The 24,195-nt window shown below is 42.7% G+C and overlaps 1 protein-coding gene across 1 annotated transcript in view; it reads left to right on the top strand.

Annotated features, from left to right (window-relative positions):
• The first annotated feature begins 672 nt into the window (after positions 1–672).
• LOC132160436 (protein-glutamine gamma-glutamyltransferase 5-like) overlaps positions 673–24,195 on the top strand; it is a 29,727-nt gene continuing 6,204 nt past the window's right edge. Inside the window, exons 1-10 of the mRNA XM_059570119.1 lie at positions 673–679; positions 2,132–2,311; positions 3,147–3,389; positions 4,270–4,388; positions 4,473–4,601; positions 4,684–4,861; positions 8,822–8,957; positions 9,318–9,324; positions 9,436–9,496; positions 9,652–9,891. Of these exons, the coding sequence (XP_059426102.1) occupies positions 673–679; positions 2,132–2,311; positions 3,147–3,389; positions 4,270–4,388; positions 4,473–4,601; positions 4,684–4,861; positions 8,822–8,957; positions 9,318–9,324; positions 9,436–9,496; positions 9,652–9,891 (1,300 nt within the window). The remainder of the gene's footprint in view (positions 680–2,131; positions 2,312–3,146; positions 3,390–4,269; positions 4,389–4,472; positions 4,602–4,683; positions 4,862–8,821; positions 8,958–9,317; positions 9,325–9,435; positions 9,497–9,651; positions 9,892–24,195) is intronic.

Consider the following 24,195-nt stretch of genomic DNA (forward strand, 5'->3'; position numbering starts at 1 on the left):
GCTGCATTCTCCAGAGGTCACATTTGTAGGCTGCATACTATGCTCCAATTATTATTTATTTTAAAATATTAACTAATTTGACCATCATTCTTAGTGAAGCGTAAACTGATGTAATATGCTTATGAATCGCAAATGTAATACTAATAAACAATAAACAACATTTGTGCCATCTTCCTCTGTTGCTGGCAATTTGATAATGGCAAGAAAATATACTTTTAATACATGTAAGTATTGCAGGATTTGATTGTTTATAGAGTATCAGATGCAAGTGACCACAGATTTGCACATCCTATAACTTTACATGTGACTTAATGAAGGTGACGGTCCTTTTATACATGCACAGAGGGACAAAAGCTGTGCACTGTGATGTCACCTTTGTACCATTGAACATGGATGTCTGTGTAGATATGAGTATTACTCATCCTGTGCCTCGCATACTGAATCCACCTGCTGAAACACACACACACACACACACATCGCTTATGCATTTGCGATTGTGTAATTGTTTTTAAGGTGTTGGTTCTACTGATTGTAACATTTGGCATGTATTGTCTTCTTGTGAATTGGGTATGATAACTTCAGTGGAAAGGGAGAGGCAGATGAATGCTGTATAAAAGCGCAAATAAACTCTGAACCTGAATCAAACATCAAACCCCAACACAACTGCATATCATGGACGGTAAGCGATTACAATTTTTAATCTAATTAATTACATGATGTGGTGAGTAATTAATCGAATGAATCGCACATCAAATTTTGAGAAATTACTCCCAAAAGATAATTTAAAGTCATTGTGTAAAGCATCAGCCATTACAAAAAGTAGGTTCAGCAAGAAATATTTGGTTTGATCAAATGTATTACATATGGCTTTGGACCATGTGAGTAAATGATGACAGAATTGTCATTTTTGGTCGGCTGAACTATATCTTTAATAATTTATTTTCTTAATTTTATTATTATTACTATGAAAATATGAAATTATTTTTTTAAATGAAATTATACTCTAAATAATAAACTAAAACTGCCAGTATGTGTTGTTAAATGTCTTAATGATTAGGTCATCAAGTCATTTATTCGTTCATTTGATTCGTTCAAATGGCTGATAGTTAAGTAAATGGTTCTTTATGAACAGTTAATTGAATCATTAGGCTTGTTCGACTTGAAGCCATCAGACTGATCGGTGTGTAACATCAAAGTACCGCAAGAGTTTAGAGAACAGACGACTCCTTGTGCTTTGATGTACTTTGCGGTACTTTGATGTTATACACCGATCGGTCTGTGCAGCGCCACTTCAAAGCCAACGCATATGCCTTTGGTTCAACGCGCCAAATGATTTACCAAATTCGTTCAAAATGTGGATTAAGAAATTAAATGCTGAGATTTATCTTCTGGTTGGCAAAATTGAGCAAAACAGACAACATTGTGTCTAAAATAACACAATATTAACTTCTTAATGAATAATAAGATGAGTATCACATTTGCACTTGTGTGATATTTCTTAACTATGTGATGTAAATATGAGACACAATCTCAAACAGGCGTTTTGCCCCATATCTTGAATTTTAGGGACATTTTCTAGGCTCCATCACGCAGTAAGTTGTTGCTCTGCCTCATATTAGTCATCAATCGACTGTATGAAATGGCAAATGATCCGCATAGATCTGGGGCGGGGCAAGTGCGTTAAATGCGTTAATAATTTTAATTCGTTATTTTTCTCCATAATTAATTAATCTAATTAACGCGTTACATTAACAGCCCTATTTTTTATTATTTTAATTTTTACTGGTTTATATGCAAAGGTATTTGGTTTAAACCTTTGTCTTAAAACCTTTAAAAAAACTGAAAAAAAAACTTCCTATAATTTTGGTATTTATGACTTTAACTTATTGCAGTAATCTTTACCACTGCATGCAATTGTTTTTAGATGTCATATTATTTTACTATGTTTTACATTTTTTGTGATCAACTTTTTATTGTCATATAACAAGCTGTGAAAATTATTTATAATAGTAAATAATAAATTATTAGTTAACTGCCATTTCAAACACATAAATATTTGTAGTGGTACAATTATGTATATTATCTATCAAAATAATTAGAAATAATATCACATTTGCTCATTTTTACACAGAGTTCAAGGTTCGAACTATCGACCTGCAACAGGTGCAAAACCAGACTCGCCACAGAACCGATGGTCTGAGCTCCAGCACTCTGGTTCTGCGGAGAGGACAGGCCTTCACAGTGACAGTAAACTATGATGGACGACCATTCGATTCACTGAAGGAACAACCGATCTTCCGAATTGATTCAGGTGAGTTCTGCGTGTACATCTGTGTAGTTGTTTTGACTATAATTTTAAGGACCATACTTTGAGGACATTACAAACCCAATAGTGAGGACAGTTTGACTGGTCCTCACTAGTTAAAAAGGCTTATAAATCAGCCAAAATATGTTTTGATTTAAATATAATTCTCTGCACATGCTTCTGTGATGGGTAAGTTTAGGGGCAGAGGTTGGGTTAGCTGATAGCATTAACCTAATCTGTGTGTGTGTGTGTGTGTGTGTGCGTGCATGTGCACATAATTACATTATGATAAAATTAATAGTTCATAATTCATAATTTTCACATTTATTACATTTTAGTTTTAGCTTATGAAGATAAGACTTTATTTTATCCTTCAGGTGAAATTTAGACGTTACAGCATGGACAAGGCTGTACAAAAATACACAAAATAGAATAGAGGGAAAAAAATAATACAAATTTAGATGAAAACATTAGCTGGCTAAAACAAGTTTAAAAAAGACTTAAAACAGTACATTAATAGTGATTGAATATGCAAGATAAACATCATAAATACTAACATAGTAACATTTAATTTTAGATATTTTTATTACGTCAAATTAGACTAAATAAGAAATTTTGCCTTGGCAACTAGCTGAAATAAAATGTCTATAAGTATTTTTGTATTTTATTTAAAATAATTATATTTTTTAATGATTCTAGTTTTATTTAACTTTAGATCATTTTATTTGGTAATTGGTAAAATACATAAAAACTTACAATCAGTTACTCTGTGGAAAAAAATTATTCCCTAACCATATTTTCATGCTCTATCCTGACATCCACACCTTTCTCCTCACCACAGGCCCATTGTATGTGGAGGCTCCGGTCTCTGAGTCCAGACACCCCTCTCTGACCCAGTGGACAGCGGTTCTGGAGAAGTGCATAGTGAACCCAACTGGACACCGTGCATTGTCAGTATCACTGTCCAGTCCTGCGTCTGCTCCTATTGGTGCCTACACGCTTCAGCTGAGAGTGCATACCCGCCTGAGTGTGATAACATACTTTCTTGGCCATGTCACGCTCCTCTGTAACCCCTGGTGCCCAGGTGAGTGCTGTCGGTTTGTCTAAAACTGAATGCCTTAGAAGGCACAAGTTTTTAGCATGTTGCTTTGTGGTTGCTAGTCACTTGCTAGTCCAAATCACTCTACATTAAGTCTCATTGCTTAAAAATGTAAATGAAGAAGCATCTCTTCTTATCTGGAGACATTATTTGAAAAATCATTCATGTTTGTAGGACTCAGATAGGTCCTTTAAGGTATCTTGGAGAGGTGAGGTGTCCAAGTCTCATAATCTACATACCGGGGTGCCTCAGGGCTCAGTTCTTGGACCACTTCTCTTCTCTGTCTACATGGCATGACTAGATTGTCATTCAGAAACATGGCTTTTCGTAACACTTTTATGCTGATGACACTCAACTCTACCTCTTATTCCATTGTGATGATCCGACGATAGCTGCTTGCATCTGAGCTTGTCTAACAGACATTTCTGGATGAAGTACCACCACCTTCACATTGCCAAGACAGAACTGCTTGTGGTTTCAAGAAACCCATCACATCATCACAATTTCACCATACAGCTAGGCACATCAACCATAACTCCTTCAAAAACAGCCAGTAACCTTGGAGTTGTGGTTGATGATCAGCTACCAGTTATCAGCTTCATTTTTTTTTTTAAGTTTGGGGTTGGTAATATGTTTTATTATACATTTTATTTTTCAGGATTCGATGAATAGAAAAAAACAGCATTTATTTGAAATGGAAATCTTTTGTAACATTATAAATGTTTTTACTTTTTATAAACCATTTTATACACCTTTAAAATCACAGTAATGCCTCTTAGAACTTACTGCCTTCATTTATTGCAATTACACACAGATGCAGATTTTTTTGCAGATTACAAAACAAATTGTCATTTTTTTTCTGCAGCTGATTCAGTGTTCCTGCAGTCTGAGGATTTGAGGACTGAATATGTCATGAGTGATATTGGCCTGCTTTTTAAAGGCAGCACCGGGAACATTGTCCCCCAATCCTGGTCATTTGATCAGGTGAGATGTTTGACCATTGACTGACAGCTCAGCACTGAAAAATGACTTCACTTTAACTCCTGTCATGCATAAATGTGTTCTCAGTATGAAAAAGGGATACTGGACATCTGTATGAAATTGCTGCAGTTGAGTCCTCAACATCAAGCAGATATGGGTAAAGATCTACTGAATCGCAGCAGTCCAGTGTACATCGGCCGTGTGATCTCAGCGATGGTGAGAATCGGCTCTCATTCTCTCCTCTCTGCTCTCTCTATCTATTCATGCATTAATATAGTCTCTCCGTCTTTCTAAACAGGTGAACTGCAATGATGATAAAGGGTTATTAATGGGAAAGTGGTCAGGTGACTACAAAGATGGTGTCAACCCTTCAAAGTGGTCTGGCAGTGCAGATATTCTCAGGATGTGGGCAGAAACACAATTCAGGCCTGTGAAATACGGACAGTGCTGGGTGTTTGCTGCTGTCATGTGTACAGGTGGGACAAATACACTCAAACAAAAAATTTGTTGAACGAACTTAATTAAATTAAGGAAAGGTTTTCCACGAAATTGAATTACATTGTTCCAACAATATCTAATTTGTTTGATATGATTTGTTGTAATCTTGTTGTATGAACTTGAATTCATTTTAGTGATGTGTCGTTCTTGAACGAATCGTTCTTTTTGAACGAATCATTCTTTTTGAACGAATCTTTTAGGTGAACGAATCGTTCTCGTTCACGTAATCCACTGACTCGTACTTCTCGTTCAGTGAAGTTCCTCCCTCCACAGCAGCGCGGCGCTATAAGCAGCGCATGCGCAGCTCAGTGAACCGGGTAACAACCATTTCATCCTGTCAAAGAATTACTCAACCTCGAGCCAATAGCCTTCGAGTATGAGATGTGACAGAGTATGTGATTTGTTGAATGTAGCGAACGAATACGCCCTTAATGAACGAGTTTCATATGAGTCTGAACTAGATCTGGAGATCTTATCGTTCGTGAATGAAATGAATGAACTGGTACCCATGTCGTTCGTGAATGAGTTGAATGAGCTGATACATGTCGTTCGTGAATGAAATGACTGAACTGATACACATGTCGTTCGTGAATGAGTTGAATGAGCTGATACATGTCGTTCGTGAATGAAATGACTGAACTGATACACATGTCGTTCGTGAATGAGTTGAATGAGCTGATACATGTCGTTCGTGAATGAAATGAACTGGCACATAGCTTATCTCGTTCGTGAACGAAATGAATGAGAGTAAACCGGGTTAGTCTGCCATTTAGCATGTCAATCTCGCAAAAATGCAAAGCGCAGTTAAGTACTGTACTGTGCACATACGCTTGTTTTGATATTTAGCAACTCCACGTTTAATCCCTGATTTATGAATGTGAATATATAATATACAAACTGTCTGACCAAACAATTAAAATGCTAATTAGCCAAGAAAACCTTGTGCTTTGTTCATCTGAAAAACATAATTAGACTTTATATATTGAATGTGATTATACACACATTTTAATAAAGCCAGATCAGTTTTTGTAACAAGTGAATACGTTCGTTGACTTAAGACATAACACATAATACACTCTTTTTTTGCCATCTGCTGGCTTATTTTGTGTAATACGAAGAAATGGTCACTGAACGAATCAGTGAACGATTCTGAACGAATCATTTTGGTGAACAAACTGAAAATGAACGAATCTCTAAAAAGAATCATAATTTCCACCACTAATTCATTTAGTCAAGACTTCAAAAAAAAAAGTGTTATTCCTACTAGATAAAGTTTTGCCATCCCTTATAGAGAAAATCTTTTCATGTTATCCAGGTCTAATTTTGCCATGCCAACTCTAAAAAATAATTAAGTGTTTTTAAAATGCCCACATAATAGAGCATTAGATATGAAAAAGTCTCCTTATTATCACATTTTACTAAAAACTGCATAAAATAACACTTTATTTCAACATTTTCTCTCCCCATATCCAGTCCTGTGCAAAGCATGATGGGAAGTGTAAAACTTATTTTGAGGTACTTGATTGAAACATGTTCTTTCAAAATGAAAACTTTATGTTAAACCAACGAGTGACAGTTTTAAGTCAGTTTAACATGACACAATCATGTTAAACTGAAAAATAGCCAAAATGGCATTAATTCAACATGAATTGTTCAGGTAAAGTGAACAAAACTGAAAAATAATTTTTTTTGAGTGTACATAGAAGTCATTACATTCAAAAGTTTGGGGTCAAAGCAATTTTTTTAAAAGAAATTAATACTTTTATTCAGATGCAGTAAACTGATCAAAAGCTGAAGTAACAACATTTCTAATACAACCCGAATTCCGGAAAAGTTGGGACGTTTTTTAAATTTTAATAAAATGAAAACTAAAAGACTTTCAAATCACATGAGACAATATTTTATTCACAATAGAACATAGATAACATAGCAAATGTTTAAACTGAGAAAGTTTACAATTTTATGCACAAAATGAGCTCATTTCAATTTTGATTTCTGCTACAGGTCTCAAAATAGTTGGAACGGGGCATGTTTACCATGGTGTAGCATCTCCTTTTCTTTTCAAAACAGTTTGAAGACGTCTGGGCATTGAGGCTATGAGTTGCTGGAGTTTTGCTGTTGGAATTTGGTCCCATTCTTGCCTTATATAGATTTCCAGCTGCTGAAGAGTTCGTGGTCGTCTTTGACGTATTTTTCGTTTAATGATGTGCCAAATGTTCTCTATAGGTGAAAGATCTGGACTGCAGGCAGGCCAGGTTAGCAACCGGACTCTTCTACGACGAAGCCATGCTGTTGTTATAGCTGCAGTATGTGGTTTTGCATTGTCCTGCTGAAATAAACAAGGCCTTCCCTGAAATAGACGTTGTTTGGAGGGAAGCATATGTTGCTCTAAAACCTTTATATACCTTTCAGCATTCACAGAGCCTTCCAAAACATGCAAGCTGCCCATACCGTATGCACTTATGCACCCCCATACCATCAGAGATGCTGGCTTTTGAACTGAACGCTGAAAACATGCTGGAAGGTCTCCCTCCTCTTTAGCCCGGAGGACACGGCGTCCGCGATTTCCAACAAGAATGTCAAATTTGGACTCGTCTGACCATAAAACACTATTCCACTTTGAAATAGTCCATTTTAAATGAGCCTTGGCCCACAGGACACGACGGCGCTTCTGGACCATGTTCACATATGGCTTCCTTTTTGCATGATAGAGCTTTAGTTGGCATCTGCTGATGGCACGGCGGATTGTGTTTACCGACAGTGGTTTCTGAAAGTATTCCTGGGCCCATTTAGTAATGTCATTGACACAATCATGCCGATGAGTGATGCAGTGTCGTCTGAGAGCCCGAAGACCACGGGCATCCAATAAAGGTCTCCGGCCTTGTCCCTTACGCACAGAGATTTCTCCAGTTTCTCTGAATCTTTTGATGATGTTATGCACTGTAGATGATGAGATTTGCAAAGCCTTTGCAATTTGACGTTGAGGAACATTGTTTTTAAAGTTTTCCACAATTTTTTTACGCAGTCTTTCACAGATTGGAGGGCCTCTGCCCATCTTTACTTCTGAGAGACTCTGCTTCTCTAAGACAAAGCTTTTATAGCTAATCATGTTACAGACCTGATATCAATTAACTTAATTAATCACTAGATGTTCTCCCAGCTGAATCTTTTCAAAACTGCTTGCTTTTTTAGCCATTTGTTGCCCCCGTGCCAACTTTTTTGAGACCTGTAGCAGGCATTAAATTTTAAATGAGCTAATTAAGTGGATAAAAGTGTACAATTTCTCAGTTTAAACATTTGCTACGTTATCTATGTTCTATTGTGAATAAAATATTGGCTCATGTGATTTGAAATTCCTTTAGTTTTCATTTTATTAAAATTTAAAAAACGTCCCAACTTTTCCGGAATTCGGGTTGTACATAAAAAAAACAAAGATTTAGATTTCACATAAATCGTGTTCTTTTGAACTTTTGATAAGTTCAAAGTTTCTATGTAATCATACATATTTCTTGAGCATCAAATCAGCAAATTAAAACGATTGCTGAAAGATCATGTGACTGAAGACTGGAGTAACGATGCTGAAAATGGAGCTTTGATCACAGCAATAAATTATATTTTACCTTACATTTATATAGAAAACTTTCTAAATCTTAATAATATTTCACAATATTATTATTTTGTAACAATTTTTGTTTTCAAATAAATGGTGAGATTTCTTTCAAAAACATTTTTTTTTTTTTTTACCCAAAACTCTTAAATGGTAGTGTGTGTGTGTTTTCCTTTTGTGTTTCGTGGGTTGAATGAAAATAATGTGGTTGAAACAGCATGGGAGTGTGTAAAAATTTTCATTTTTAGTTGAAGTATTAATTTCATTGGGTGTTGATTTAACATTTAATAAGTACTACTGATGATTAATATCAAAAGAGTTTATGTAATAGTAATGAGAGCCCTTGGCATTCCGACACGAGTCGTCACCAACTTCAACTCCGCTCACGACACAGATGGAAATATGATGATTGAGGAATATTACAATGAGATGGGGGAAAAACTGTCCATGAGCAGGGATAGCATCTGGTGAGTTACACTAATATACCTACAAGTCTAAAAAGTGTAGTTATTATTACTCACATGATTCTTCAGAAATCACTATGCTGAGTTGCTGCAAACATTTCTGATTATTTTTAATGTTGAAAACAGTTGTTATTTTTGTGGAAACTGATACATTGTGTGTGTGTGTGTGGATTCTTTTATGACAAGAAAGGTCAAAAGAACAGCATTTATTTGAAGTAGAAATCTTTTGTGACATTTCAAAATCTTTTTACTCTCACTTTTGATTGGTTTAATACATCCATGCTTAATTAAAAACAAATAAAAATAACCTTTTGAAAATGTTTTTTAATGTATAGTCCTTTAATGTTTTTCCTTATACTTCAGTAAAGGTGTCTGCACCATCATTAAGATATGGTATTGATTGCGGTGTAAAAGAATAATTCATTGTTTCATGATTTTTAATCTGTCAAAATGTGAGCTGAAAGTGTTTGGTCTTTTTCAGGAACTTCAGGTTTTTCAGGAACTGCAGGTTCTCGACCCCACGCCACAAGAGAGGAGCGCAGGTCTGTCATTAAAGCGAATTTTACAAGTTTAACATATATAAAAAAAAAAATAGTGAGTTGCCTAGATAGCATCCTATTCAGTTCCCTCAAAGGATGCTATTTTTTGAGCTGGGATTTGATGATAATCATGCTTAAACATCAATATTCTGTCACAGGAATGTTCCGCTGTGGTCCTGCTGCTGTTAAAGCCATTTATGAGCAGAGGGTGGATGCTCAATACGACGTGCCATTCGTTTACGCAGAAGTGAATGCTGATGTGTGTACAATAATCATCAGAAATGGGAAAGTATTATCAACCAGCATTGATAAACGCAGAGTTGGTGCTCTGATCTCCACCAAACGTCCAGGATCCATGAGTATGCAGAACATCACGTCTGAATACAAAACTGAGGAGGGTAAGAGAAAGAGTGATAAAAAAACACTTAAAAAAAAAAAAAGTTTCAGTCTGATAAAAAAAAGTTTCAGTCTGACTTTATGAAGTACCACAGTACCGAAACTGCTCTTATAAAAATAACAAATGGTCTCACAGTTAATTCCAGTAAAAATAAAGTTTAAATTCTTGTTCGTTTAGATTTGAGTGCATAAAATTGTTTGGAAAAATACCTAGGTCTTTCTGATAATGTATTAAATTGGTTTAAAACTTATATTAAGGGGAGAAATTTCTCTGTTCAACTTGGATATTATGTGTCTGAGAAACATAATTCACATTATGGAGTTCCACAAGGAAGCTGTCTTGGCTCTTTATTATTTTCATTATATATGCGGCCACTTGGAGACATCATCAGAGAAAACAATGCAAGTTTTCATAGTTATGCTGATGATACACATACATTTCTGCTCAGCCAAATGACACTGTGGCTATCAACTCCATCACATCCTGCCTTATGGCAGTGAAAAATTGGTTTCCTATAAAATTAAGAATAGATTAAAAAGTCCTGCTTATTACGTACAAAGCCTGTAAAAAAATTATACACTACATCTACTCAATAAAATTGTGGCAAAAGATTACAAGCAATAATATTAATTAAATTCAACAACTATTAAGAATCAAATCAAGCTTGCTCCTTAAAAATTAGCCATCCAAATTAAATAGATGCAAATAGCACACAAGTTTTTAAGTAAAATTTTAACAAATATATTGTTTTCATTTGAACACGTTAAAGGTACAATTTATAAGATTTTTTCAGTACAATATCCAAAAACCACTAGGCTAGTGTTATATATTTTGTCCAGCTGATTACTAAGTTGTAAATCATGAGAAACTAGTTGTAAATCATGAGAAAATTCCCATTCTAAACAGTGACACGGGGCAGTGCAGTTGCCTGTCAATGACCTTACTTCTCCTTCTTCTTAGTTTTATGGAAGATTGCAACCATGGCTTATCAGGTGCATACTGCCACCTACTGTATCGGAGTATGTAGCATGGATATGAATTGATGAAAAGATTGTCAGGGAGCTCAATCTGAGAAAAGAACATGACAAATAACAAATAAAAAGAAAACTTTAAATACAGCTTTTAATTTTTTTTAGTGTGTGTGTGCCGTGGGTGTGTGCATAAGTGAGTGTGTATGGGTGAGAAAGACAGAGATGGATTTACTTCAATCAGGCAATAATTTTCTATACAGAGTGCACACCCTATACAAATTCCACAGCTGTACAATTTTCACACCCTATACTAAATTCACCCTGTACAATAGCCTACTCATCTGGAACGAAGCAGCAAACATTCAGTGTAAGAGTAAACAAATGACACAACATTATTTAATATTTATACTACAGGGCCATTGAATGCTCAATTCTGATTGGCTGACGTACGTTCTGAGGTGTGCTATTATTTTCTCGGAAAAGCACGGCGAACATAGTTCCAGGAAGCTCTCTTGACCACATTACAGTTCCATATCACTTCGCATAGTAAAACTGTAATAACGGAAATTACAGGATTAACAAAAACAACAACATGACAGGCGATTTTCTAAAAGTACACGACATTTCTCACTAGCGAGGTAATAACAGCGCTGTTTAGATACGCTGCTGCAGTCTAATTCACACAAGCTCTCTCTCCCTCTTTCTCTCTCTCTCTCTCTCTCTCTCGCGCTCTTTCTAATAACTGCATTAATAACTGCATTATAATGCTATCAAAGTCTCAAGCCTCCGTTACCAGCTTTAAAATGACATTGTGAAACCAGCAAAAGAGGAGTTGGATAAGAAGAATTGTCAATGGTGCATGCTCCCCCTTGCATTGCAAGAATGTAATACTAGGCCACCCTGTTCTGTAAGATCATTATCTTGTGAAATGTTCCAAGAGTTCTTGACCACCATGTTTGTGTACAAGTGAGCCATGGAACGCAGCGATCTTCTGTGTTCGTGGTAGGAGCTGAATCACTTAAACATGGAATATTTTGAAAGGTGGTGTCGTCTGTTATTAGACTAAGGTGCACCTGCCATTCAACTTTACTGGTAGCACACTATAGATTGAGGTTCCGCATAGCCAAAACATGCCTGTTGGAGGGGGGATCTTGCACCATTGTTTCACAATAAATAGTTTAGGGAATGATCGAGTTTGCCTAATACATACTTCCACATCCTCATTCTTTTGTCGTCTGGATGATGAAATTTCAGTCTTCAGTGACATTCCCATTTTAACAGCAACAGCAAAGAAATCACTCACTAGTCTTGATTAAAAAGCTTTTTTTTTACTTCAATAAAGAATAATCTTTAATTTATAATCCAAAATGCAATGCTGTTTTATATTTGATTACTTTAATTTTTGTACCTAAAAACTAATGCAAGACCTACCTAAAAAAAAACCTGAAAGTCAGTTTATTTTAATTTGTATCTTTACTCTATTGTATTTATTTGTGCTGTTGCTTGTAGTTAGACTATTCTTAATAATATGATTATATAGAACCACAGATGGTTCTAAGCCCTTGCCATATGCATCCATTTAGCTGGAAATGTGACTATTCGTTCGCTGTATCTGTGTTAGGTGGCTCTTACCGCCTGACGGAGAGCATAGTACAACGTTTGTAATCACTCATGTTCCCCGACGAGAGACTGGCGTTGTTCTCAGCAGTGCGTTTGTTTACTGCTGCACAGATTGTTCTGTCCACCCATGGTTTCTTATTTGAGAATGTCCTTATAATCATTGTTTCTTGTAGCTTGTTCGGTTAGCACATTTTCAAAGCTTACTATTTTAAGCAAATTATTTTTAAATAGCAGATTTTAACTAGTATTTTTTATTATTATTATTGATGCCTATATTAGATAAATTAGAAAATTCGAACAATTTACAACAGTTTTTCATATATAAAACAAATAATATACCTTACCTTTGGGAAAATAACTGAACAAGATCAGAGATCAGCCTTGCCTCCGTAGTCGCGGGAAACTTTAGTGCATGCGTGCCTTGCGCTCATGAGCTGATTTAAACCGTGCATTGTAACAGAAAATGATTGTAAATTTAAAACAACCCATTTTCTTCATGTTGGATTCATTCAATAATCTCTCTATTTGTAATTAGTTATATCCTTAAAACAAAAATGAGTAGGTTTTATTCCAGTCATTTCCACTGGTTTTTATTCCGTTCATAAAAAAATAAAAAATAATAATTTTGTTAAATAAAGTTTACACATTATATTAACTGAAATCTACAAACCCACAGAATGACTTTTTACAGTGCAAGAACATAATTGCATTACCAGTTCTCTTGTTAATTATACTCCAGAACTTTATAATAATTTAATACAGTTCCCAGTTCTAGAAGGAAAAAAATTTGCTGATGCATCCTTTGTAAGTTATGTTCCAAAATTATGGAATTAATTACCATTAGATATTAGGGAAGCTAGTACAGTAAGTACTTTATTTTATTTTATTTATATATTTTTTTATCTTGGCATTCATTTAGTTTACTTTGTAAATGTACATTTGTGTTGTATGTTGCCTACTGTAGGTCTTTTTTATTTTTATGCTTGATGTATTTGTTTTATTGGATGTAATATTGTTGCTTATTTAACTGTGTATTCTTCATTATTTAAAGCACTTTGAGTCACATTTTATGTTTGAAAGGTGCTATATAAATAAAGTTTTATGATTACTATTATTACTGCTGTCAAAATGTGTTTCATACAAAAATCTCATTCTTTCACATTTAGATGGAAACACATGTTGTGGATCATTGGTGCAGTGCGTTACTTTGCATTGATTTAATAAGATATGTAATCTGAACGCACCCCTGGCTCACACAGCGAGTGAGGAGGTGGGTTAATAACGAGATTAGAGATTATGATTTGCCAAGGCAAAGTCATGTGTTTTATGGTAGCCAATCAGAGCCAGGGTTTTTAAACACATGCAGGCACACGCGCCAGCGGCGCCAAACACACACACACACACACAACATCTAGCTAAACAGTAGTGGTGGGCGATACTGCATCGATCCGATACCAAATACATATAGGGTCAGTATCGCCGATACCGATAACAATACGATACTTTTTACTTAAAAAAAAAAAAAAAAAAAAATTTGTGTAGGGGAGTGTAGTAGGTCTATGTCATTATTTCTGAGGTGGATGAATGATCAATTGTCACACCCAGGGGCTGGCTATGCTTTAACTAAGCCACACCCCTTCTCAACTTCCACCTCGAGGAGGTCCCCAAACCCGACCCAATGGCCAAACAACACGAGAACAAGTAAGTGATAAAACAATCTTTATTTAAATATTTAAAAATAGCTTGGGGAATAGGGAAAGGGCAATTAAAACTAAACTCTGACTCGGCCCTCCAGATGGGCTATGGCCGGGAAGAGGTCAGGGAGCAAGGGGGCCACGGGGATCCGGGGCGTGGGACTCGGGCCCCGGCCTGAGTCTTAGGTATCCGTAGCGCCCTCCTTCTTCCTCCTCTTCGCTGAATACAGCTCACGGTAAGTACTGGTTCACACAGTTCGTTCTCGAGGTGCTCACTCTCTTTCTCTTCCTCCACAGGCAACGGGCTCTTTCTCTTTCTCCACAGGCAACGGCTGGGACACACAGGCACAGTTAATTCAGCTTGGTTTTGCTCTCACCTCTTCGCTGATTACAGCTCACAGTAAGTACTGGTTCACACAGTTCGTTCCTTGGGTGCTCACTCGCTTTCTCTTTCTCCACAGGCAACGGCTGGGACACACAGGCACAGTTAGTTCAGCTTGGTTTTGCTCTCACCTCTTCGCTGATTACAGCTCACAGTAAGTACTGGTTCACACAGTTCGTTCCTTGGGTGCTCACTCGCTTTCTCTTTCTCCACAGGCAGCGGCGTAAGTGCAGGTTTCCTCAGTCTCTCCTCGTGTTACCCGCTCTCTCTCCTTTTCTCTCCACAGGTATCAACTTGGGCACAATAGCACAGTTAGTTTGCTTTGAATGGCTCTCACCTCTTCGCTGGACACAGCGTACTGTAAGTACAGGGTTCGCTCTATTCCTCCTCGTGTTATTCACTCTCTCTCTCCTTTTCTCTCCACAGGTATCAACTTGGGCACAATAGCACAGTTAGTTTGCTTTGAATGGCTCTCACCTCTGGGCTGGACACAGCGTACTGTAAGTACAGGGTTCGCTCTATTCCTCCTCGTGTTATTCACCTCTCTCTCCTTTTCTCTCCACAGGTATCAACTTGGGCACAATAGCACAGTTAGTTTGCTTTAAATGGCTCTCACCTCTGGGCTGGACACAGCGTACTGTAAGTACAGGGTTCGCTCTATTCCTCCTCGTGTTATTCCCTCTCTCTCCTTTTCTCTCCACAGATATCAACTTGGGCACAATAGCACCGTTAGTTTGCTTTGAATGGCTCTCACCTCTGGGCTGAACACAGCGCACTGTAAGTACAGGTTTCCTCTGTTTCTCCTTGTGTTACTCACTCTCTTTCCTTTCCTCTCCACAGGTATCAACTTGGACACAAAACACAGTTACTCTGCTTTGGATGGCTTTCACCTCTGGGCTGGACACAGCGTACCGTGCTATCTCCGGAGATCTGAAGCACGCTCACAACATATACTGTACTGAACTAGGCTAGGACCAGCAATCTCCTTGTCCCCCCACGCCGAAGTGCGTGAAGGCGGGGGTTTATCTGACAGGACACACGGCAATACACAGCAGCCCACAGCAATATACAACACCACGTCAAAATTATAGGTTTTCACAGCACGAAGACTCACCCACCACACTCAGTGTACGGAAAGGACACCCGTCTTCCTTCACTTCGCTTGGTTCGGATCTGGCGATGGAATATGCGGCCTAGCTAGTGATGTCGTCGTTGTGACTACTTCAATAAGTATTCCTTCGGCTCTCCCACCACACTATATTAGGGGTAGGGCCGCCCTCCTCCTCCTGGAGAGATCTACACAACGCCAGGTCAATATACAGGGCACTTTCGACTGGCTCTTAGTACTCACATCAATGCCACTTCCAATCCCCTTTTTCACGTCGTCTCAGTTCGCCGTATAATCTGTTCACTTCTCAACCTTTAAGGTTCGCGATGTCTTCACAATCATACAATTCCAGCCTGAGGGAGAGAGAGAGTTAGACAGCTACCAGCAGCGTACCAAGACGGGCACAACCCAGTGCTTCACACACACCAAAAAGAGCTCCCCAGACTGGGAAATAACTTGGCCTTAAGTACTGCCTTGTCCAGCGTATCCTCCAATCACCAACCGCTGTCCCTAACTAGGCACAGGTGCATCGAATTCCCTGAATTTCCTTCTTACGGCGCTACCGGAAGTTCCGGTGTTCTGTTTTTCCGGTCCGGGCGGAAACGCTTCCGGGCGGAACCAAACTTCCCGAATTTTGGTTCCGCCCCTAAAGATCGTCACCTTGTGACATCCTCCCCCGCCAATCCGTTCTAGTCCCTAGAACGTCCTCGGGCTGTCCACTCCCCATAGCGGGCAGGGGGTCGGCCTCGGTTCTCTCGCTGGGATCGTCTCACTGGTGAATCGGGCTCAGCTTGTTCAGGGGCTGCTTCTGGTTCTCTCGGGGCGATCGGGGGTGGTGCCACCACGGGTCTCCCTGGTACCACAGCCCAACCTTCAATCCAGGGGGCCGCTGGTACAGGTTCCGTGGGGACTTCTTCCACGGCTTCAGGGTAGTTAGGGCATGGGCGAATCATGTTCCGGTGCACCACACGGTCGGGGCCTGACTTCCCTTCTGGCCGGATGGTATAGACCGGCTGCCCCGGCCTCTGCTGCCGGCAGACTACATAAGGGGTGGCCTCCCAACGGTCACTCAGTTTCCCCTTCCCCTGCCGCCGATTATCTCTCACCAACACCCTCTCTCCTGGCAGTAGAGGGGCTTCTCTAGCAGTCCGATCATACAACCGCTTACTTTTCTCTCCTGCCGTCTGTATCCTTTTTGACACCTGCTCGTAGGCGAAATGCAAGCGCTGGTGATGGCGCCCCACCCACTCCGTTACACTTGCTTCCTCTTGGTCGGCTATCACTCCTAGGACCAGGTCAGTAGGCATTCGTATGTGTCTGCCAAACATCAGGTAAGTGGGAGCGTAACCCGTAGTACTATGTATACTGTTGTTATAGGCCTGTAGGAGGTTTGGCAAGGCACTCACCCAATCGTCCTGCCGTTGTTGGTCCAAGGTCCCCAGCAGCCCCAATAGGGTCTGATTGAATCTCTCACAGCCGCCGTTCCCCTGAGGATGATACGAAGTGGTGTGAGTTTTCGTGCAACCGTACAACTGGCATAGTTCTCTAATTACCCTGGACTCAAAGTTGGCTCCTTGATCGGAGTGCAGAAACTCCGGGCATCCGAACGTCTGGAAGACGGCCCGCCATAAAACTGTAGCGGTGGTGGTTGCAGTCTGGTCGAGGGTGGGGATAGCCCAAGCGTACTTTGTGAACAAATCCGTTATTACCAAGATGTTCTGGTAGCGATCTCGTGGTCGGCCCAGTGTCAAGAAGTCCATAGCCATGATATGAAGGGGGGCCTTCGCATGGATGGGTACCATTGGCGCTCGGACCTCCCGTCTGGACTTAAACAATATGCATCTCGGGCAAGCTTGAATTAGGGCGTGCACCGATGCCTCTAGCCCGGGCCAAAAGAAGAATCTCCTAAGCAGGGACACGGTCCTCTCCTGTCCCTGATGCCCCAACTGGTTGTGGTACGCCGAAACTAAAGCCGTTACCTCATCTGCGGGTACCACGATCTGGCGTACTTCTTCGCCCAACTTCGGGTCACTGACCCTTCTGCACAAAACGCCATCTCTCAGCTCCAGCCTGTCCCATTGCCCCAGCAGCCTCCTCCCAGTATCCGTCTGGGCTAACCTCTCCGCTGGCGTCAGCCGTCGGCCCTGTTCCAGCCATTCTCTTACCAGCCGCACATCTTGATCCCTGGCCTGTCTCTCCCTCCACCGACGGGGATCCCATCCCCAGTTCTCAGGCACGGCCTCTTGTCTGCTGCCTGGTGCCTCTACTGCTCCTACCATATAGCCCTCCTCCGGGCTGGCCCCTCCGGGGCTTTCCGCTTCGGGCAGCCTTGAGAGGACGTCCGCGTTCGTGTGTTCACGCCCTGGTCGGTACTGTAGTTGATAGTCAAAGTTGGCCAGTTGGGCCACCCACCGCTGCTCCACGGCTCCCAGCTTCGCCGTCTGTAAGTGTACTAATGGGTTATTGTCTGTAATGATCGTCACCTTGGCACCCCAGAGGTAGTCTTTAAATTTCTCACTTAGGGCCCACTTCAACGCCAGCAGCTCCAATTTGAAAGAACTATAGTTCGCATCGTTCCTCTCGGCTGGGTGGAGGCTCCGGCTGGCGTACGCGATGACCCTCTCAACTCCGTCCTGCCGTTGAGCCAACACCGCTCCCAGCCCGAGATTGCTGGCATCTGTATACAAAAGGAATGGTTTTGTGAAATCTGCGTATGCCAAGATAGGGGCCTGTAGCAGCTCCTGCTTCAATGTCTGGAACGCCGACTCACAATTTGCATCCCAGTCTACGTTGGGCGACCCCCGGCCCCGGTTACGACCTGTGCCAACCAGCAACTGATTAAGGGGTTTAGCAATTTTTGAAAAGTCCTTTATGAAACGCCTATAGTATCCCACAAATCCTAAAAAGGATCGCACTTGCCTCACTGTCCTCGGGGCCTTCCAGTCCTTCACGGCCGATACCTTTCCAGGATCTACGGACACTCCAGCCGCACTGACCACGTGGCCCAGAAAGTTGACTTCTCTCCGTAGTAAGTGACACTTATTGGGCTGTAGTTTCAATCCGTACTTCTCCATGGCCCGAAAGACTTCCTCGAGGTGCCTCAGGTGTGAATCAAAATCTGGGGAGTAGACAATCACATCATCCAGGTAAACTAATACTGACTCCATTAACTGACCTCCCAAGCACCGCTGCATCAGCCGCTGGAAGGTGGCCGGAGCGTTACAGAGCCCGAAAGGCATCCGGTCCCATTCAAATAGTCCAAACGGGGTTGTAAAGGCAGTCTTCTCCCGGTCTGCTTCGGCCACCTGCACCTGCCAGTAGCCACTGGCCAAATCTAGGGTAGAGTACCATGCCGACTGCGTGAGGCTGGCAAGCGAATCTTCGATCCGTGGCAAAGGGAAAGCGTCTTTCTTAGTCACGAGGTTCAGCTTACGGTAGTCCACGCAAAATCTCCAAGCCCCCGTCTTCTTTTGCACCAGCACTATGGGGGCCGCCCACGGGCTGCTGCTTTCCCTAACAACTCCTTGCTTCAGCATGCCTTGCAGGAGTGTACGTACCTCGGTATACAAAGTGGGCGGAATTGGGCGATACCTCTCCCGGCTGGGCCCTGCATCCCCGGTAGGTATATGATGTTGTACCACCTGGGTGCATCCGTAGTCTTCGTCGTGGGTGGCGAACACATGCTGCCATCTCCGAAGGAGGGCCTGTAACTTCTGTGTCTGTGCTTGCTCTAAATCCTCCCCTTGTAACGACTCACCCGCCAGGTGGCTCGGCACACTCCTCTCCATACCACCCCATGGGGTGTCTACTTGTGTCAGGGCCACCTCGATGACAGTGGGGCACACCTGACGAAAACTAATATCCCTCTCTTCCCTTACTTGGTGGGATGTAACCGTTGTCAGACGGGCTAATCGTTGGTGCCGATGTAGTTGCACCGCGTATGGATGTACATTCCGTATCCTCACGGGGACTCTCCCCCGCCGGACCGTCGATAATCCTCGTGCCACTTCCACTTGTGGACAATCCACATGGGGCTCCACCAGCACCCACTCTTCTGGGCCCGCTCTTCGGGGCGGTACTCGCGCCCACACAACAGCCTCACTTTTTGCGGGGACAGACAAAGCAAAACGACACATCACTCTTCCTACCTCTTCCTGTTCCCTGCGGACTTGGCTCATTTGCACCCTTCGACAGTCAGCTACCACACACTCCCACTTGGGCCTCTCTGCAGGTGGTATCTTCGATACGGGCCTAGCCCGAAATAGCTCTTCCCAGCAATCAGCGAGGACATTCATGCCCAACAGGGCTCGATGTGCACCCAGACAATGGTCTTGCACGATAATCACACCTTTCTGGGGGACCATCACTCCGTGAACCTCTAGGTCCGTCAATCGGTAGCCAATATATGGGATGTCGAGGCCGTTTGCGCCCTTCAGAGTAAGCCAGGGGGCCTCCGCCCCTGGTGCCCCTTGTTTCCCAAACACTTCTTCGGATAAACTCTCAGCAAACAACGTCACTTGGGAGCCTGTGTCTACCAGGCATTGAATCTCCTTGCCGCACACTCTCACCTTCGCCACGGGGCTACGCCCAATCATCTGGCTCCTAGAGCCATATCCTCTTCCAGGGTCTTCTCGAGGGGTCCCGGCCACACGACCCACAGTGGCCGGCCGACCTAAAAACCCCCTTCTGACGCCCTGCGGGGCCCACACTGACGGCTATAGTGACCTGGTTTGCCACAGCGGTTACAGATGGGTCGCCCTTGCTCGTCCCATTCGAAACGGGGCCGGTTAAAGTGGTTCGGGCGCCTGAACGGCTCTCGGCCTCCCTCTGAGTACACTCGGTCTCGGGGCGCCGGCCGTGGTTCCTCCCGCGCCCGTCCTTGGCGCAATTCTCCTACGAGGGCTTTAGACAGTTCAGACATCTGATCGCGGACATCTTTCAAAAGTTCAGCCTTCAGTGCTTGCTTCCAGTCAGGGCCTCCGGGTTGTGCTGGTGCTACTTCACTGACAACCGCACACACTGGGGAACCACTCACCTCAGTCTCATCACCTTCCAGGGCTAGTGCCTCTTTCTTCAGATCTTCGAACGTAAGACCCGGGTCCCTTCGAAACTGGATACGTAGGCTCTGTCTCACCGGACCCTCCTTCAACCCCAGAAGAAACTGGTCCCGCAATAGAGTCTCTCCATCTCCCAACCCGTGGTCCCGACGGGTCTGTAGTCGGGCGAATTGCTCTCGCAACCTCAGGGCGAAAGCTCTAATCGGTTGGCGGGGGCCCTGCTTACAATTGAAGAACTGGGAGCGAAGGACAGCTACGGGGGTGTGGTCACCATACTGTTCAGTGAGGAACTGGAACACGGTTTGGGCGTTGGCTCTAACGGCTTCGGGGGCGGCATGCACCTCTCGCCGCACTTCTCCATCCAGGGAGTTTAACACAAATTGAAGCCGCTGGGCTGCACTAAGGCCCTGTAGGTCGGCCAAGTACTCTAGTTGAGCCTTCCATTCAGACAATCGTACCTCGGATTCTGTCCCCCCATATTTTTGAATCCAGGGGCTCCCCATAAAAACGGGCATGGCACGGGGTTGGGCTGAAAGCCCCGCGTTGTCGGTCATTGGACGACCTTGGTTACTCAACTCGAGGTGGAAACCCTGCCGACTACGCCAAATCTGTCACACCCAGGGGCTGGCTATGCTTTAACTAAGCCACACCCCTTCTCAACTTCCACCTCGAGGAGGTCCCCAAACCCGACCCAATGGCCAAACAACACGAGAACAAGTAAGTGATAAAACAATCTTTATTTAAATATTTAAAAATAGCTTGGGGAATAGGGAAAGGGCAATTAAAACTAAACTCTGACTCGGCCCTCCAGATGGGCTATGGCCGGGAAGAGGTCAGGGAGCAAGGGGGCCACGGGGATCCGGGGCGTGGGACTCGGGCCCCGGCCTGAGTCTTAGGTATCCGTAGCGCCCTCCTTCTTCCTCCTCTTCGCTGAATACAGCTCACGGTAAGTACTGGTTCACACAGTTCGTTCTCGAGGTGCTCACTCTCTTTCTCTTCCTCCACAGGCAACGGGCTCTTTCTCTTTCTCCACAGGCAACGGCTGGGACACACAGGCACAGTTAATTCAGCTTGGTTTTGCTCTCACCTCTTCGCTGATTACAGCTCACAGTAAGTACTGGTTCACACAGTTCGTTCCTTGGGTGCTCACTCGCTTTCTCTTTCTCCACAGGCAACGGCTGGGACACACAGGCACAGTTAGTTCAGCTTGGTTTTGCTCTCACCTCTTCGCTGATTACAGCTCACAGTAAGTACTGGTTCACACAGTTCGTTCCTTGGGTGCTCACTCGCTTTCTCTTTCTCCACAGGCAGCGGCGTAAGTGCAGGTTTCCTCAGTCTCTCCTCGTGTTACCCGCTCTCTCTCCTTTTCTCTCCACAGGTATCAACTTGGGCACAATAGCACAGTTAGTTTGCTTTGAATGGCTCTCACCTCTTCGCTGGACACAGCGTACTGTAAGTACAGGGTTCGCTCTATTCCTCCTCGTGTTATTCACTCTCTCTCTCCTTTTCTCTCCACAGGTATCAACTTGGGCACAATAGCACAGTTAGTTTGCTTTGAATGGCTCTCACCTCTGGGCTGGACACAGCGTACTGTAAGTACAGGGTTCGCTCTATTCCTCCTCGTGTTATTCACCTCTCTCTCCTTTTCTCTCCACAGGTATCAACTTGGGCACAATAGCACAGTTAGTTTGCTTTAAATGGCTCTCACCTCTGGGCTGGACACAGCGTACTGTAAGTACAGGGTTCGCTCTATTCCTCCTCGTGTTATTCCCTCTCTCTCCTTTTCTCTCCACAGATATCAACTTGGGCACAATAGCACCGTTAGTTTGCTTTGAATGGCTCTCACCTCTGGGCTGAACACAGCGCACTGTAAGTACAGGTTTCCTCTGTTTCTCCTTGTGTTACTCACTCTCTTTCCTTTCCTCTCCACAGGTATCAACTTGGACACAAAACACAGTTACTCTGCTTTGGATGGCTTTCACCTCTGGGCTGGACACAGCGTACCGTGCTATCTCCGGAGATCTGAAGCACGCTCACAACATATACTGTACTGAACTAGGCTAGGACCAGCAATCTCCTTGTCCCCCCACGCCGAAGTGCGTGAAGGCGGGGGTTTATCTGACAGGACACACGGCAATACACAGCAGCCCACAGCAATATACAACACCACGTCAAAATTATAGGTTTTCACAGCACGAAGACTCACCCACCACACTCAGTGTACGGAAAGGACACCCGTCTTCCTTCACTTCGCTTGGTTCGGATCTGGCGATGGAATATGCGGCCTAGCTAGTGATGTCGTCGTTGTGACTACTTCAATAAGTATTCCTTCGGCTCTCCCACCACACTATATTAGGGGTAGGGCCGCCCTCCTCCTCCTGGAGAGATCTACACAACGCCAGGTCAATATACAGGGCACTTTCGACTGGCTCTTAGTACTCACATCAATGCCACTTCCAATCCCCTTTTTCACGTCGTCTCAGTTCGCCGTATAATCTGTTCACTTCTCAACCTTTAAGGTTCGCGATGTCTTCACAATCATACAATTCCAGCCTGAGGGAGAGAGAGAGTTAGACAGCTACCAGCAGCGTACCAAGACGGGCACAACCCAGTGCTTCACACACACCAAAAAGAGCTCCCCAGACTGGGAAATAACTTGGCCTTAAGTACTGCCTTGTCCAGCGTATCCTCCAATCACCAACCGCTGTCCCTAACTAGGCACAGGTGCATCGAATTCCCTGAATTTCCTTCTTACGGCGCTACCGGAAGTTCCGGTGTTCTGTTTTTCCGGTCCGGGCGGAAACGCTTCCGGGCGGAACCAAACTTCCCGAATTTTGGTTCCGCCCCTAAAGATCGTCACCTTGTGACACAATTATTTAGCCAATATTTTTTATTAATGTATTGAAGTCCACAAAATTATTAGTTATTAGGCACTGTAGTAGAATGAATTATTTACAGCCTTTTAAAATAAAGAATAAAAAAAATCTTTCCCTTTTTCTGGTTTTAAAAGCAAATGAAATAAAGTGCACTCAATTATTACTGAAGAACAAACAAATAACAAATATACCTGTGCAATTACATTCCCTGAGCCCCCCTTGTGGACTTCAATGTGCTATCAGCTTCGCTCACTCTGTTCGCTGCTGCTCGGCGCGTTGTGACAGTGAGTCACGTGACGACACAACAACGAATCACAGCAGAGCAGCAGGAGGGGGAGGAGTAGCAAAGTGGGCCAGGATGTGAAAGCAGCGTTTGCTCAGGATTGTAAAGGTAGAAGACACGAGCAAAGTGTAATGAACGTAGACGAGAGATATTTAAATTAAAATATTGATTCAATTACAATTGTATCGATCTGATACCAATACCAGTGTTGGCATCGATACTATCGATATTTAGATCGATCCGCCCACCGCTACTAAACAGAGATTCGCAGCAGAGATGGCAATCAGGAACAATCCGATGAAAAGCTGCCATTT

This window comes from Carassius carassius, chromosome 17, assembly GCF_963082965.1.
Source record: "Carassius carassius chromosome 17, fCarCar2.1, whole genome shotgun sequence".
In the NCBI taxonomy this organism is placed as follows: domain Eukaryota; kingdom Metazoa; phylum Chordata; class Actinopteri; order Cypriniformes; family Cyprinidae; genus Carassius; species Carassius carassius.